Source organism: Dendropsophus ebraccatus, chromosome 1 (assembly GCF_027789765.1).
Source record: "Dendropsophus ebraccatus isolate aDenEbr1 chromosome 1, aDenEbr1.pat, whole genome shotgun sequence".
Taxonomy (NCBI): Eukaryota; Metazoa; Chordata; class Amphibia; order Anura; family Hylidae; genus Dendropsophus; species Dendropsophus ebraccatus.
In genome coordinates, this window is record NC_091454.1 from 100,423,936 (window position 1) to 100,441,143 (window position 17,208).

Here is a 17,208-nt window from a genome sequence, read left to right on the forward strand (position 1 = left end):
ATGAAGGATAAAATGTTACTGTATAAACTGCACTACAGATCTGAGCTGGAATTATTAAGATAGTGGCATTCTAAAGAATAAATTAATAAAATCTATTTTACTTAACAAATAAAAAAAAATCTAAATATTTAGCCATTCAAGTATCCCTTCCTAATACTAATTCTATAGGTGCCCCTAATGGTGTCAGCCTCGGTTGGAATGTGCCTGCTGTTCTTTATTCAGTCACTGTTTGCAGTAGCAGTCTGTTTCAGGCAGAGATTGGCCAATTGAGCATTTCCTCAGGATGGGAGACAAGAAGCACTGGACAATTTGGAACGGCTTGTCAGAACAATACAAGTGGGGGACTTGATAGAATATTATGCAGTACGAGTTTTTATTTTTTCCTAGTACCCTAAGCACAAATATTTCTCCAGAAAACCCCCTAAATATAATGATTACAGTCACAACTGTGTGGCTAATCTCCTAATAGAGAATAATCTGAGGAGCATCACAATAGCAATAATATACCAACATACATATACACAACATTGATATATAATCTCTTTCTATTTAAATACTATCACCAATTGTATATATACCTACATACTATATTTAAAAAAATCTACTATATTATAAAAAAAAATCACCTACAGACAGGGGGTTGCAGTAAATTAATCAAGAATGTTTACTTCCCCCTCCCCGTACCCCTGTAGCACTGCTCTCACCATTCGTGGACAGCCACTTGCTGCTGAAACGTCACGGCCCCACTGATGGATTGCCCACACAGCCAGTCAGTGACTGCAATGGTGTCCCGCCCCTCTCACAGATTGGCTGAGCAGGCAATCCACCAGCCGGGTATGTGATGTTGCAGCAGCAGGAGGCTGGCACCTGTTTTATAGATAGTAAAAATCTAATTTATGAAACACAATTAATAAGAATAATGTAAATATATTCTCCGTAGGCTAATTTATAAATTGCCCAAATGGACAGAAGTGGAGGAAAAACAATCCACTGTAGCCATATTCTGCTCTGTTAATAGGATTTAAAGAGAGCCTTTCCAGCAGCCTCTTGGACCATAGAAAGCAATAATCTGGAGATTGCTCAAAATCTAGGAAATTTTCTGTGATTTGCGCAATACTGACTGAAATATACATAGTGTGAAACCAGCCTCAGGCTATGTTCACACTGCGTATGTTTACGGCCGTAGTGCGAACCGCGAATATACGCATGTAGTTTTGAGGTTGATGCGTTCGCTTGAAAGTATACGATATACGCCCGCACAATGCACACTACGTATGAGCTTACGACCTGATCGTATACAGCGCCGTGAAAAATGAACAAGACCATTGTTTAAGGATGGAAATGTTGAAACTCACGGCCGTGGATTTCCATGTGGTCCCATAAGAAGTACTTATTTCAGCCAAATTTAACTTGATTTTTCGATCCAAAAGGTTCTGTGTGGTTTACGGCGCTGGGCGAAGATTTCCAAGATCGCTTCGAAACAAGCTAGGAAAGCATAACTGTACTACAGGCGTATGTTCGCAGTTCGTACGCATCCTGCCGCATGTCGATTTTTCCCACGCCCGTAGTTTCAGCCGCACATGTGCGGCGGCGTATGAAATGCGGCCGGACTCATACGCAGTGTGAACATAGCCTCAAAGTGTATTTGAGGGGACTGTATGTTAGAAAGCCCCACAAAACACCCCATTTCAGAAACTGCACCCCCCCAAACTCTGCAAAAGCACATCCAGAAAGTGTTTTAACCCTTTAGGGTAGTCACAGAAATAAAAGCTAAGTGTGTAAGAAATTAGAAAATTAAAATTTTCTGTGAAGATTTTATTGTAATCCAATATCTTTCATAATTGTAAACCTATTACCAGAGAAATGCACCCCAATATTTATTGCCCTGTTTCTGCAGTTTATATAAATACTCCATATGTGGCCCTATTGCCTTGTTTGACACAACCAGAAGCCTCAGATATAAAGGAGCGCCTAGTGAATTTTTAACGCCTCCGTTATATTTGGTCATTTTTGACTGTACCACTTCAGGTTGGCAGAGACTCTGGAGTACCAAAACATAAAAAACACCACTAAAGGTACACCATATAGAAAACTACACCCCTCAAGGAATGTAACAAGGGGTGCGGTGAGCATTTGGACCCCACAGGTGCTTCACAGATTTTCATAACAATGTGGTGTGAAAAAAAGGAAAATTTTAATTTTTTACACTAAAACATTGTGCTAGCCTTCAATTTTTCATTTTTACAAAGGGATAAAAGAAAAAAAAACACCAAACGTGTAGCGCAGTTTCTCCTGAGAACAGAAATACCCCACATGCGGACTTAAAGTGCCAAGCGGGCTAGAGACAAGCCTCCAAAGGGAAGGAACGCCAACTGGCCTTTGGAAGTGGAATTTCAATGGCCATGTTGCATTTACAGAGCCCTCGTGCTGCCAAAACACTGGAAACCCCACACAAGTGACCCAATTCTGGAAACTACACCCCTCAAGGAATCTAACAAGGGGTGCAGTGAGCATATGGACCCCACTGGTGACAGGCACAAATGTGGAACAATATGACGCGAAAGGGAAAATTTCAGCGGCGCACTTATGTGCGATGCTGATCAGCACTCAGCGGCGTTAGGGCACTTAAAAAGGAAAAAAACATTTTTGAAAAAAAAAAAACACTTTTTACCCCAAAGCAACTGATCAGCGTATAATATACACTGATCAGCCGCTAGGGGGCAGTAGAGCGAAGCTGCCGAACATTTCCAAATATAGACGACGGAAGAGCCTGAAGAGCCAAAGTTAGACGGCGGGAAGCTGACGGGAGCCGAAGTTAGACAACGCCGAGAAGAGGACGCCGTGGGACCGCTGGATCAGTGCTCGTGACGCCCGGATCAGGTGAGTATGGTGCACTACACACACACACACACACACCTGTTCTGCACCCCTCAGTTACCTAGCTGAGGGGTGCAAAACCCGGGGAAACTTTTTTTAACACTAAAATCGCCGTGATGGGCCGGCCGGTACTGGCCGGCCTATCAAAGCGATCGTGGGGGTGGCGCCGGCGCAATCTTTACACAGTATACTAATGGCGATTGGGGTAACAGCGGCGTAAATGTACGCACGTGTGCGTTTAGGCCCAGCCTGCGGGGGCGTACATTTACGCTCGCTGTTTTTTAAGGGGTTATAGTTACCAAATGTTAGACAACTTGTTTCTCAAGGGAAAATACCAGTCCCTGGTGAGGTACTCCCACCTAGATGCCATAGCCCTATGTGACCATGCTTCAACATCACTCTCCCTCTCTTTCTCCAGCATCCCACCCTTATCCTGGAAGAGGTCACTAAACCGATCAATACAATTACTACTAGACCCTCTGCACCACCTAGTAAATAACTTAACAAAGACATTACTTCTCTCTGAGCTGGTGTAGATTTTCACCATAATTTATGCCTGATAGCAGGTGTAAATCATGGTAAATCAGGCATAGGAAGAGGACCCCACTCCTTCGCCTTGCCACGTCCCCTACCCACACAGAGAAGTAGGGCGCACATAGGCAAAAAAAACACTGACCTGTACTTGTTTGTGACATACGCCAGGTGCACGTTTAATAAAGTCCCCCCAAAATACAAAAGACAACACACAGCAAGCTTCCTGCTTGCCTAGCTTTCTACGCTGGGGAATATTGTGTATTTTTTGACATTTGCTAGAAAAACAGGTCCAATCTATTGATGCACCTTCAGACACCTTAAGGGGTCTTCTTGATTCCATGCCTCGATAGGTCGAAGCTGGGTATGTCTGCATGACATTACATTTTATTGTGTTGTCAATGTCATCTCAGATTATTAGATTTGAGTAATGGAAACCACATAAACTATAAATGCTAAGCCATAATCATAAAAAGTTCACACAAATGTGGCTATAACGCTTTTCTAGAAATAAACTGTCTTAAGATTGATTGCTGTGAGCATCACTGACACTTTTTGTTACAACTATTTCAGTGGGTCATGATGTTTAGTGTACGGTGTAGCACATCACTACAAGAAATATCTCTATGGGTATAAACCCACACACCATATACGCAGCAGATATGCAACAAATACGCAGCAGATTTGTTGGTACAGATTTGATGCTGTGTTCAGTTATTTAGATCTAATCTGCTGCGAGTTTGCTGCGAGTTTGCTGCGAGTTTGCTGCGTATCGCAGCAGTAAATACGCTGCATATACGGTGTGTGGGTTAATACCCTATATCTGAAAAATATTGCTGAAAATCCAAAGAGCACACACAATATTGTGTAAACCAATCTGTCCGGCTACGTTCACACAACGCCTCTTTTTGCCTGTTTTATGGCCGTTTTTTTGGACAGCCGTTATTTTGGCACCAAAATGCAACTAATTGTTGCAAATGATGACGGTGATTTGCATAAAGCGGACATGTTTTTGTACCAAAATGATGTTGTGTGAACATAGCCTCTACCTGTAAAATTCCCCCAAACATGGTTATGTGAACAGAGACTGCATAAAACAGCAAATCTGCAATACATTGTAAATTGTCTGCATTACCTTAAAGGAAATAAGTCAGCTGTATTTGCTGTAAAAGCTGTAATTGTTGGACAAAAAAGCAAATTGCCTTTATATTTCTCAGCTAAGTGTCAAGGAGGCAGGGCCAAGCTGCTTATGTGCCACAACTAGATACGTTATGTCACTTACCTCCAAGCAAAAAATAGTATCTCTGTCACTAGTTTATGCTACCCTTAGGGCCCTATTCCACCGGACGATTATCGTTCAGATTATCGTTAAATCGAATCTAAACGATAATCGTTCGGTTGAAATGCAGTTAACGATTAACGACTGAAGGAGAAATCATTGATTGCTTTATAAGACCTGGACCTATTTTTATCGTTGCTCGTTCGCTAAACATTCGCAAATCATTTGCATTAAATAAGACATCGTTCAGTCGTTCGCAATAGATACGAACACAATAGCGAATAAATAGCGAAGAAAAACTATCGCAATTACGATCATAAGTAACGATTATCGTTCCATGGAAATGAGTGAACGTTTCCAGGTCTTTCGTAATAGCGGTCGTTTGAGATCGTTAATCGTTAACGATTATGCAAACGATAATCGTCCGGTGGAATAGTGCCCTTAGAATGGGCAGAATAAACCTACTGACAGAGTAGGACACAGTAGATTTTGGCCTTAAGGACCACACCAATTTTCATTTTTTCTCCTCACCTTCTAAGATCCACAGCGCTTTTATTTTTAACCTGCAAAGCTATTTGGGACATTATCTTTTGCACCATGATCTCTAGTTTTCATTGCTACCATATTTGTGGAATTTTAAATTTTTTTTTATCTTTTTTTCTGATACATAATGTAATAAAAAATCTGCAATTCTGGCGCTTTTTTCATTTACGCTGTTCAATATACAGGAACTCTATTGTTATATTTCAATAGAGCAGACAATTATGCATTTATGTATTTATATATAAAATGGAAAAGGGGGTGATTTAAACATTTATTTAGGAAGGGGCATATCATGTTTTTTTTACTTAATTTTTTATTTTACACTTTTTAATTCTTCCTAGGGGACTTTTATATTTGTTTATTACATTTCATACACTGGTCAATGCTACAGTATGCCACAGAATAGCACTGATCAGTGTTATATGCGATCATTGCATAGAGCCTGTGTGCGGCAGACTCATCGCCGAGCTGACTGCACAGAGGAAGGTAAGAAACCTTTGTCAGTCAGTTAAAAAGATCGGGACCTCTGCAGTTACACTGTGGTGGTCCCCATCGGACAGTGACAGGAGCACAGCTCCTGCCACTGTCAATTAAATGCTACGATTGAGGCATTGAAGGGGTTATTGGTGGGTGGCCACTGATAACAGCCGGTCCTCACACTCTATGAAGCGAGCTCAGCTCCTTATGGGTCCTTAAGTGACTGGCTCCTATGATGTACCAGTACAGTAGATGTCCTTAAGAGGTTAAAGAGAATTTATACATTGAAAGTTATGAAATACTTGACAACATATCTTACCTGCCCAGCAGAAGAATATGTACAATAAAAGTTGTGTTACAAGAGGCCACATTTTGGATGAAGTTGAGAATGGAGAAATTTATTGAACACTTCTTTTCACCTTTTTAAATTGTTCTGCTTTCAACTGTAAGAAAAATCAAATGTTAGTCACCACCACGATCCACAAGCAATAAAAAGTTTAATAACATTGACAGTTTGTAAAAAGAATAATACAGGTAATACAATATATTAACTTGGCATAACATGGCAAAACCACAAGTAAACCATATACTGTATAGACATAGAAAGGAAAAGCATCCAAACTGCACAACCTAACCTAAAGCAATCCTCTTTCCCTCTGTTCTCAGGTGGCCATAAAGCACTATTATTTCAATCCACTGAATTACCTGAACTAAACATTGGACAGATTGTTTATACTGTGAGCAATAAATACATTTTATTGCACACCTTTTCAGAACAAATTAGACAAAAGGAACTGAGTTTGTCACCATGCTCAATAGTAGCTTAACAAATAGTGGGCTTCATTAATCATAAAAGGGGCAATACATAAAGGGGTATTCCCATTTTAATTAACATAGTTAAACTTGTACTCTAAGTCTTGTCAAGTTAAAGTGACTCTGTACCCACAATCTGACCCCCTCAAACTGCTTGTAACTTTGAATAGCTGCTTTTCATTCAAGATCTGTCCTGCGTTCCGTTTGGCAGGTGATGCAGTAATTGTCCTAAAAGACAACTTTTAAACTGGCAGCCCCGTACTCAACGGTCGGCGCTTACATTGCGTATGATTTAGGCTGGCACAACCTCTCTGTCCCTCCTCCCCACCCTCCTCATCATTAGGAATGCCCCAGGCAGATTATCTCCTATTTATCAGCTGTGTCAGCCCGGCACATGGGCTGGATTGTTAAGCACATGTTCAGCATGGAGAAAATGTTCCAGTGGCATTCCTAATGATGAAAAGGGTGGGGAGGAGGGACGGATGGGTGGTGCAAATGGGTAGGGCACAGGTACTTCCGTTTGGCACAGGCTTCCAGTTTAAAAGTTGTTTTTTAGGACAATAACTGCATCACCTGCAGAACGGACCCCAGGACAGATCTTGGATTAAAAGCAGCTATCCGAAGGTACAAGTGGTTTGGGGGGGGACAGATTGTGGGTACAGAGTCGCTTTAAATATTTTTGCTAATACTTTTATTTATCAAACTTGCCTCCTTCTACTGATATGCTGCTCTTTCCCTCCTACTGGGACTACTAGCTGACAACCAGCTGTCAACAAATGGGAAAGAGCAGCATATCAGGAGAAGAAGGCGAGTTTGCTAAATTTATGTAATTGCTAAATTTTTTAACTTGACCCCCCTGCAAGTTTTACAAAGTTAGTTGAGATGGGTATACACATTCAAAAGAGCCAAAAATTCTCCAAAACTTTGCAAACAAATGCACTAAAAAGACACTTTCAAAAATTAGATGCATTTGCAAAAAATGTAAACTGTCTAGAATTTTATTTATTCCACTACTCTATGTTTAGCTGCTACAATTTAACATGGACGATGTCAAAATATTGGCATGGTTGTGATTTTCCCCACTTGCACTTGAAGATTGGTGCCATTACTAGGTATGAAGCATTTTCCACAGTGGTGGTGCGACATGTTCAGTAAAATCATGACTAATAACATTCAAAACCTGTGCTGTCTTCTTGGTGAATGCTTGTATGGTTGCTTATTTATGTCACCACGCCATGACAGACACATAAACTGCTGAAGGTTTCATTGTTCTGACTCAACATAACCTCTGGGAGGCTGAGCCTCTTATTGTTCATATAGTTATATAAGTGCTCAAATCCACTCCTGTGCACTTGGATGTAATTAGACACTATACCCATATAGACAGATCTGTGCTGACAAGTCATTGTTTGCTGCCCCCACTTGATCATTCGTTCAAAATCTTTCAAGCTGCCACCCACAAGTTATCATTTTATTCCCTAGCGCACCTTTCTAATGATATACAGTCTACATTTACACTGCTTCATTACCTGTTTATACTGTTATGTGCTCCTCATCTGTCTCCCAGAGAGACTCATTAGTTCCCACTGTCACTCAGTCCTTTGTGGGTAATATCCCACCAAGCGAGACGTAAACATACTACAAGTTGCTTATGGTGTCTACATATTGTAACCAGCAGCTTAATCTAACACTCTTCTATCCCTATGATGTGTGATAATGTTTGTTTAACCTTTTATAACAAACCTCTAGACTCATTGATGATAATTCTAACCATAAATCTAAACTTATAATCCTTTCCCTCCTTCAGATGGCTAAAAATAGATGTCTAAACAACTTAGATCTTGTAGATGGGTGGTCCCTATAGCACCTAAGGGTGCATTCACACGTACAGGATCCGCAGCAGTTCTGCAGCAGATTTGATGGTGCAGATTTGATGCTGCATTATTTAGATCAAATCTGCTGCAGCTCCGCAGCATAAATTCCGCTGCAGAAGCTACCTTAATGCTGGTTTATTACACCGACCTGCCTAAGGAAGGTGTGCAGGACTGCTGAGGCACTGGTGAGGAAAGCACATAGGGTTTAGTAGTCCGGCATACTATTAGCCGCCTTCCTTGTTAATTGGTGTTCAGAGGAGGGTTATGTTATGGGGCTCACATGTTTGCTGGCTTATCCAGCAGCAGGACTTAGATTATATATAAAAAAAAGAAAAAAAATGCTACATGTGTGAAACCAGCTTTACAATAAAGTATTATGCCTATTTTCACTATTTTTTCACCAAATGTTAGACAACTTGTTTCTCAGAGGAAAAAACCTGTTGATGGGAATGCCACCTAGATTCCATAGCCCTATGTGACCATGCTTTAACATCACTGTCTTTCTACAGCATCCCACCCTGATTTAAAGAGGGCACTAAATCAACCAATACAATCACTACTAGACCCTCTGCACCACCTAGGCCTGTTGGAGAACTACTGAATAACTTACCAAAGACAAAATGTTGTATACATAAACATTTCATCACTGGAGAGCTAAATGCTGTAGGCACAAAGGGAGCATTTACCAAGGCCAGTGTACAAGTACCCCGCTGTAACATAAAGCCCCGTCCATGCTTCATGCTAGATTTACTGAGAGTCGCAGACATCTACACCAGCTCTGAAGTTGAAGAAAGAAATGCTTCTGAAATATTTGTTTTACTTGTGTAGTTGAAAGCCAGGTTCACACAATGTATTTTTTTAATTATGGCCGTCATTGCAGATTGCAACACCGGCCGCTATTTATTAAAAAAAATATATTGCTTTGTCTTCTATGGAATCCTGGCTAGAGTGTATACATTCTGTACGTTTTTTGTGCGGCCTCTAGCGATCCCGTCCGGAGTGTACACTATGGGGGACATTTATGAAGTCCAGCGTTTTTTACGCTGGGCTTACAAATGTCCCAGCAGCTCCGGAGCTCAGGGGATTTATGTAGAGGCGCATTGCTTCTACATAAATCCCGATCGTATTTTACAGTATTTAGCTCAGTTTTTCTCAATCAATACAAGAAGTGAGTTGAAAACACAGAAAGTGTGCGAATCATGATTTATAGGATAATTGTATGTGCATTTAGGTGTTAAAAAGAACAATTCTTCTAAAAAAAAAAGGCCCCTGTTGCTGCAGAAAATACAGAAATAAAGCATACTCACCTACTTCAATCAACGCCACCTCCATTCTGATAGCTTCTGTTGCTCCCAGCTCCTTTCTGCTTCTGATGACATGCCAACCCTGAAGGGACTGCCAGCTCAGCCAATGAGTGCCCAAGCAGGTCCTGCTAGGTCAATGCACTATTGGAAGCAGGAAGAAACTGAAAGCATTCTGAAGTCAGAGCTGTTGGAATAGCAGCGGCAGATCAATATGTTTTATTTTTTTACTTTTCTGGACAGCACACCTCCTTTTCACCCCATTAGTCTTGGAGCACCCTCAGAGTCCTTCCATAAGCAAGGGTGATCCAGGCAACAGGGGCTTAGAGTTAGATGACTGGATCAGAGTATCCCCGAAATCGCAGGTCTTCTGGAATGTTTCCAGTGGTATTGTGCCTAACAAAAATGGTTTAAGCAAAGGACAACTGGTGAACCGGCAAAAGAGACAGGGGAACTCGACTTCTCTAGTCTGACTTCACAGAAGAACTATCATAGCAAGGTTTGATCAGTTAACTATAGCTATCATAGAAAGCCACAGGATGCAAGTCCAGAACTCTGCTACTAAAAAGTTAAAATGAAATGCTAAAAGATATTGGAACTGGGTAAGCCTAACACTGGCAGATTAAGGACACTAAATTCCAGCTGAAAAACATACTGGTGGTTCAGTGTCTCAAAACAACGTAACAGATTCCCTTTTAAGTTGCTGTTTCCAGCAAATGGTGTGCAAGTTCCAAGTGCAACATCTGCAGCTGTGCTGCTATGCAGGGAAGAAGCTCAAGGGAACTCAATTACAAAGGCCAGACCCTCATCAATGATGTTATGGCAATTGTTAGTAATATACAATGACATTACTACATACCGAAAATAGGACAGTGTATATTAATTTTTGCTCCCTAAGGCACTATGGAGGAAATTTATCAAACTGGTGTAAAGTAGAATTGTTTTAGTTGCCCCTAGCAACCAATCAGATTCCACCTTTCATTTTCCAAAGAATCTGTGAGGACTGAAAGGTGGAATCTGACTGGTTGCTAGGGGCAAATAACACAATTCTCCTTTACACCAGTTTGATAAATCTCTATGTCTTGTTTTCAGGGGATGTCTAATTTTTCCATGGAGAAATTTACACTTATTGTTGAACAAAAACAATGAATATTTATTATATACTGTACGGTAGTTGTCATTACAAACCAGGTGGCGGCGGGGTCTTAGATTTTGGGGATGCCTTATTTTCGGGGGATGCTTTATTTTAAAGGGGTAGTGCGGCGTTTCAAAATTATTCACTAAATAACACATTACAAAGTTATACAACTTTGAATAATGTATGTTATGTTAGTGAATGGCCCCCTTCCCCGTGTTCCCCCCACCAACGCTAGACCCGGAAGTGTGATGCACTATACTCACCTGATTCGTGTCGACCCCCGTCCGCCATCTTGGGACAATGATGTCATCTTTGGGAGGCCAGCCGAACCGCTCCAGCCGTCCCTTATGCCGGCCCCCCTCAGCCGCGATTGGCTGAGCATAACTGTGCTCAGCCAATCACGGCTGAGCAGCTGATGACGCGGCAGAGGGGGGGCGGCTGGAGCGATTCGGCCAGCCTCCCGAAGATGACATCATTGTCCCAAGATGGCAGCCGGGGGTCGACACGAATCAGGTGAGTATAGTGCATCACACTTCCGGGTCTAGCGTGGGTGAGGGGGAACACGGGGAAGGGGGCCATTCACTAACCTAACATACATTACAAAGTTGTATAACTTTGTAATGTGTTATTTAGTGAATAATTTTGAAACGCCGCACTACCCCTTTAAGCTATCCTGTAAATCCTCCACTATGCCTTATTTTCGGAGGATGTCTTATTTTGGGAGAAACAGGGTAGATATATATCTAAGAGCCCTATAACACAGGGCGATTATCGGGCAAATTATCGATATATCATTTGAAATTATGAGATAATTGTTTCGTGGAAATGCAGGCAATGTTCAAAAGACCAATGAAAAATTGTTCATCATCCGTTTGGTGCTGACAACAAAATCATCATTAATCGTTGGCTAATCGCTGTAATTTCACATTTGTTCACTGTAGTTCTGCATTTGTTCACCAATCTTTCAGTGTAATTTCACATCATTGCTTCATTTACTTGGATCAGATGGAGCAAACAATCGAAGTAACGATTCGTAACCAACAACTATCGTTCTGCATAAAATGGTAAACGATTTCAGGCAAACGATAAACCATTTAACTGTCTATGTAGAAAACAATAATTTACTTTTAATTTAAAGACTAAATTGGGATATAGCTATCAAAGCAAAAAAAAAAATTTGAAAAACATCAAAACATCCATACATGGAGTGTAGTATCTTTATCAAAGAGTGGTGCTCCTTTGAAGTCTGTCGACATAAAAAATGTTGTCTTTTAAAGGATGTGCCAGGAATGAGGCATATTAGAGAGTGCTATATGACACTTACCAATGTCTAAGGACAGAGTTTTGTCATACAGCAGCCTGATTAAGTGCTTCTTTAAGAAAAAAATAAGAGATTGCTGTGTTTTTGTCTCTACCTAGTCCCTATTCAACCATATCAGATTTTAATTTAAGCATATGCTTCTTTGTGTAGTAAGGATCACAATCTTGTTCCAGTTAGTCTCACTGGTGCTTTTTTGACCTTTTATCGCATCTTTTCATTAGAATGACTTCCTATTGTAAGGGGTATTTCAATAAAAACTAGGAGAATGCCTTTTTTTTTCTAATTTCTGGGTTCTAAGATGTATTACATATATTAAGCAGAACTTGCCCTTCTTGTCTTTATGTTTCCTTGTTCTTCTTTTATGTTTCAATTTGTTTTGTTGCAGTAATAAATAGTTGTAGGCTATGTTCTCACAATGTAAAAATAAGGGCAAATAACGGGCGTTACTGCAAAACAATGGCTGTTATTAATGTTCATGATCAAAAATAACAGCCGCTCTTAGGCAACGATGGCCATTATTTGCCATTATTTTTATACATTGTAGGAACAGAGTTGTACTTAAATGTTTATGGTCTTACTCATTCAGTACCATTTTGAACAGAAAGAATGATGATGTGATATAACTGATAATACTAGCTATATGGAGTAATCTCCTAAGGGCCATTGCTCTTCCACACCTCAGTTAAAAGTGTATGTGCATCTAAGACTGTACACTATGGGGGAGATTTATCAAAGGGTGTAAAATTTAGACTGGTGCAAACTGCCCACAGCAACCAATCACAGCTCAGCTTTCCTTTCAGCACTGCCTAAAGCTGAGCTGTGATTGGTTGCTGTGGGTAGTTTGCACCCGTCTAAATTTTACACCCTTTGATAAATCTCCCCCTATGTCTGTCAGAAAACAGCTGCAGGGGAATCCTTAAATTTATACAAAAAATCTGAAAGCTGTACACCACGGATTAAAAGCAGTCACTAGCTTTCACAGGCATTGCTATCAAATGAATCAGTCAGATGGAAGGGTCTAATTTGATTGGATTCATGGATTGGCTGTCAGGAGCTGCCAAGTCTTTTCAGGGCATTTCTTTCACTCTCATCCTGGTGTCAATTTAGCAATTAATTTTACATTGGCATTAATTACAGTGTGACCTAGTCTATGGGTAATCTTTTCACATCACACAACCAGAGAGCACTCGCTAACATGTCAAAGCTCAGATATTAACAGATTAAACAAGATGTGTCTGAATACATTTATGCCCATTACTATAGTGCATACACTGGCTATACACCCAAGGCAGGCCAAACATATAGGCTACCATTTGATCCACTGCCAGATTTAATAAAGGCCAAAGATTGCTACACTTTCATTTTGCGTTATAGTAGTCATTTCAACAAGTATATTTTACAAGATTAACTACTGAATTTTCAGCATGGGAATTGTAAAATTCTTACATGTTCTATGCATATCCTATCAACCCTTCCTTCTGTCCTTCATAGTATAGACAGCAAAATGACAGTCTACTACAATACATTAGAGATGCAATGGAGGAAAGAAATCCTCCTCATCTTGGTCCAGTACAAATTCATTGTCTTCAGGTTTTATAGTGGTTGCTTCAATAAAGAATTTGTACTGGACCAAGATATGCCTCCATTGCACCTACGGTGAGCTCACACCTCCATGCTTCTTAAGGAGCAGGAATTATGTGCAGGTGCGGAGAGCTGGACTGTGTTCCATGTTACAATACATTAGTCATGCAGTGGACAAGGAATCACTTCAAGCCCATAAGGGGGACTAAAATAATGTTAAAAAAATGTATATGTAAAAAAAACATCTTAACAGAAGAAAGCTTTACTGATATTACCATATGCAGAAATTTTCAAACCAATAAAAAGTAGCATGGTGAAAGGCATGAATGGAAAAAAATATATACAGTATATGATTCTAGAAATAGCCAAATTAGCATCTACCATCATACACTGGGATAATTCCTACATTCAATCAATTCAGTTACCAATCTAGTAATATTCCCTATTGTACATGAAGTCGTAACACTTTCTCAACAATAATATTGAACCTATGCAAAAATCCTTTAGAAAAAATTACACTGATAACCTAGGTTCACACTATGTAAGAATGACGGTCGCCTTTCATAACCAGCTATCATTGGGCAAGTAACATTTGATACTTTTTAAATAACGGACGATATTTGCACATTGACACCAGTTATTATGAAAGACGGACGGCATTTTTACATAATGTGAACCTAGCCATACATTAAAATTACTGAAAGAAAACCACATTAAGGCTATGTTCCCCACAATGTAAAAATAAGTGCACATACAGACCACGGCTATGTTCACACAACATTTTTTCCTCTCCGCTTTTGAAAATAAAAAATGACGCCCGTCATTTCACTGCTTTGACGCCTGTCATTCCATCCACATGAATGCATTGCATTGAAGTCAATTAAATTGCAGCAATAACAAACATCTTTTTAAATAGAAAAGATGGCCTCCTTTTCTCTTTTTTTGATGTTGTGTGAAGCCCATAGTTGCAAAACAATAAATAAATAAATTTAAAAAAAGACCTTATAAAGCTCTTGGAAAATCTCAAGGGGAAAACAAGAGAATGGTGAATTTTGGCCTGGGTTTACACACAAGGCCCTTTTACACAGGCTGATTATCACTAACGAGCGTTCCTAGTAATATTTATTCAGCCAATAATCAGCCCAAGTAAACAGGACAGCAATCAGCGACAGACAAGCAAATGCTCATTAGTAGGCTGAAATGATCTTTTGAACAGCCGAAAAAATAATTATTTGCCTAACATCTCTCTGTCTAAACAGGGGAAGTGCAGCTGATAACAATGTATTAAGATGGCCACACAAACAATACAAAAATCATTCATGCAGCCCGGCTACGCAATTAAATGTGCCTTAAAGGCACTGCAAGCGAGCGGTGATCTCGCTGTAATTTTGATGTAAAGATACTGCCGTAATTGTATAGAATAATGGCCGTAAATGCATATGGCTATCCAGATAATGAAACACAGTAATCACTGAACTGAAGGAGAACAGTAAAAAAAATTTCAATGAAGTACTCAATCAAGAGTCTCCACTGATGCCCTCAAAAATTTAAATATGCAAAACGGGAGTCCGTGGAGCCTCGGTTGCGAGTCTCAAAACACGGGATAGCCAGATATCTCTAGCCTGTTGCCACAGGGTGCCTCCATGATAGGGAGAGCACCACACAACCCTGATATCCAGATAATGATTATGCTCATTATTTTCAACCTGCTTTTGTAAAGTACAGCCTTCTTTCACCTGTTCACACCTGACGTGTTTCACAAAAGACGTTGTGTGGTCATGGCCAAACCCGGTTGTCCAATTATTGGCGATTATATCTCCTCCATCGCAGAATATTTTTAATGACCTGTCCACTTAAAATAATCAAACTTAAAAATTAAAATAATGGCTTGTCATATAAGTTAGAATAAAGGACAGGCCAATAGCCAGACAGGCACCATTTACTTCTTGGTATGTTCTATATATTGCTTCTACTATAAAAAGATTGCAGCTTCTCTTCTGCACTGCATATATGCATCAGAAGTTGATCCTGAGATAAGAACCAATCTATAAATAGAATTAGGCTCTATTTTTAGCAGTGAACCTTTATTGTATACAGTGAACACTGGGAATAAAAACAGCTGACTATAGTAATTTTTCAGTATCTTGACCTATTTCATCCTCTGTTTAATTGGAGCTCGTGCTAGCATGTACAGTGTATTGCTTATTCATGTAGCCACATAACAGAGTATGGGATGACAACTGTTTTCCTGCATATCTAAAGGCTAACTCAGCAGGGAATTGCTTCGATGAGCTCCATGTTACCTAGCAACTCTCTCTGAACTGGAGCTCTTTACATCAACCCTTACATCTGTCAAGGGTTTAAAAAAAAAAAAAACTATTCCATTCTGTAAATGAACAGGGGGGATTAGTTACATGCAAAATGAAACAAGCAGCAAGTGACTATGATAGTAGAATTCTTCAATATACATCAAAATCCCTTTGGGAAAGCCACCCAAAATTGTCCTCCGGACAAAGGATTGCCGAAACGCGCGTTGGGTGTGGTCAGTAGAGATGAGCGAACCGTTTCGGCCGGTATGGGATTCGGGTCGGATTTTTCCAAAAGTCTGAGTCCGGTCGGATTCGGATTTTTGGAAGTCCACTCCGAAATTTTTTTTTTCTTGCTTTCTAAAATGGCAGCTGCCATTTTTTAAAGCAGGAAGTGTTTCGGGCGGGAAAAGCGCTTTTCCATGATGCCCGGAACATTTCCAATCAGCAGGGATGTTGCACTAGCCCACCCCCTGTGTCACGCCGGTATAGCTTTAAGAGGAGAGGCCTCCATGTTCACTACTGCTGCTCCTGTACTGGCCTCAAATGACCAGGCCCGGATTGGTAATCTGCCAGATCTGGCAAATGCCCGGTGGGCTGCCCTGATTGGCAGCCCAGGGGCCGCCTGGTCTGCATTTTTTAATTTCTGTATTAAAGTAAAGCTATAGCACAGGGGCTGGCCGCCGCTGTGCTGATTATAAGTCTTACAAAAAGGGCCCCCACTAGACACTGTGAGGGCTGCCTGCAGCTGCTGACTGACACTAAGGGCTGCCTGCAAACGCTGACAGCGTCATCATCATCATCATCTCCATAGTAACACACATGCTGCCGGTCTGGATGCTGCAGCAGACAGAGTGCACACATTGCCAGATGCTGTCGCTGACAGCTCAGAAGAGGAGGAGGAGAAGACCATGTTCTGTAGAACTGCTGGGCCAGCTGTCTGCCGCATGTGTGTGTCTCCTATTTGTGGTGTGTGTGAGTGAGAAATATCCTGGGCTGGCCTGTTACCTGCTCTGACTGCTGCCCTGGGGTCCTCCTGTAGAGGGGGTCCTGGCTGGCTCCGCCTCCTGACACTTCAGATCTGCAGGCCCGTCCATTTGTGGAGGTGAAGAAGGCAGCAGGTGGGTTGTGTGCAAGAACTTGGACACCGGAGTCCTGACACTGCTC

General features: G+C 40.8%; 1 protein-coding gene across 4 annotated transcripts in view; it reads right to left on the bottom strand.

Annotated features, from left to right (window-relative positions):
- Nucleotides 1-17,208, bottom strand: part of CNTN1 (contactin 1) — a 131,023-nt gene that overhangs the window by 40,162 nt on the left and 73,653 nt on the right. For all 4 annotated transcript variants that reach the window (XM_069976000.1, XM_069975999.1, XM_069975998.1 and 1 more), the window contains one exon: nt 6,027-6,150. In XM_069976000.1, the coding sequence (XP_069832101.1) occupies nt 6,027-6,078 (52 nt within the window). In that variant the 5' untranslated portion in view covers nt 6,079-6,150. The remainder of the gene's footprint in view (nt 1-6,026; nt 6,151-17,208) is intronic.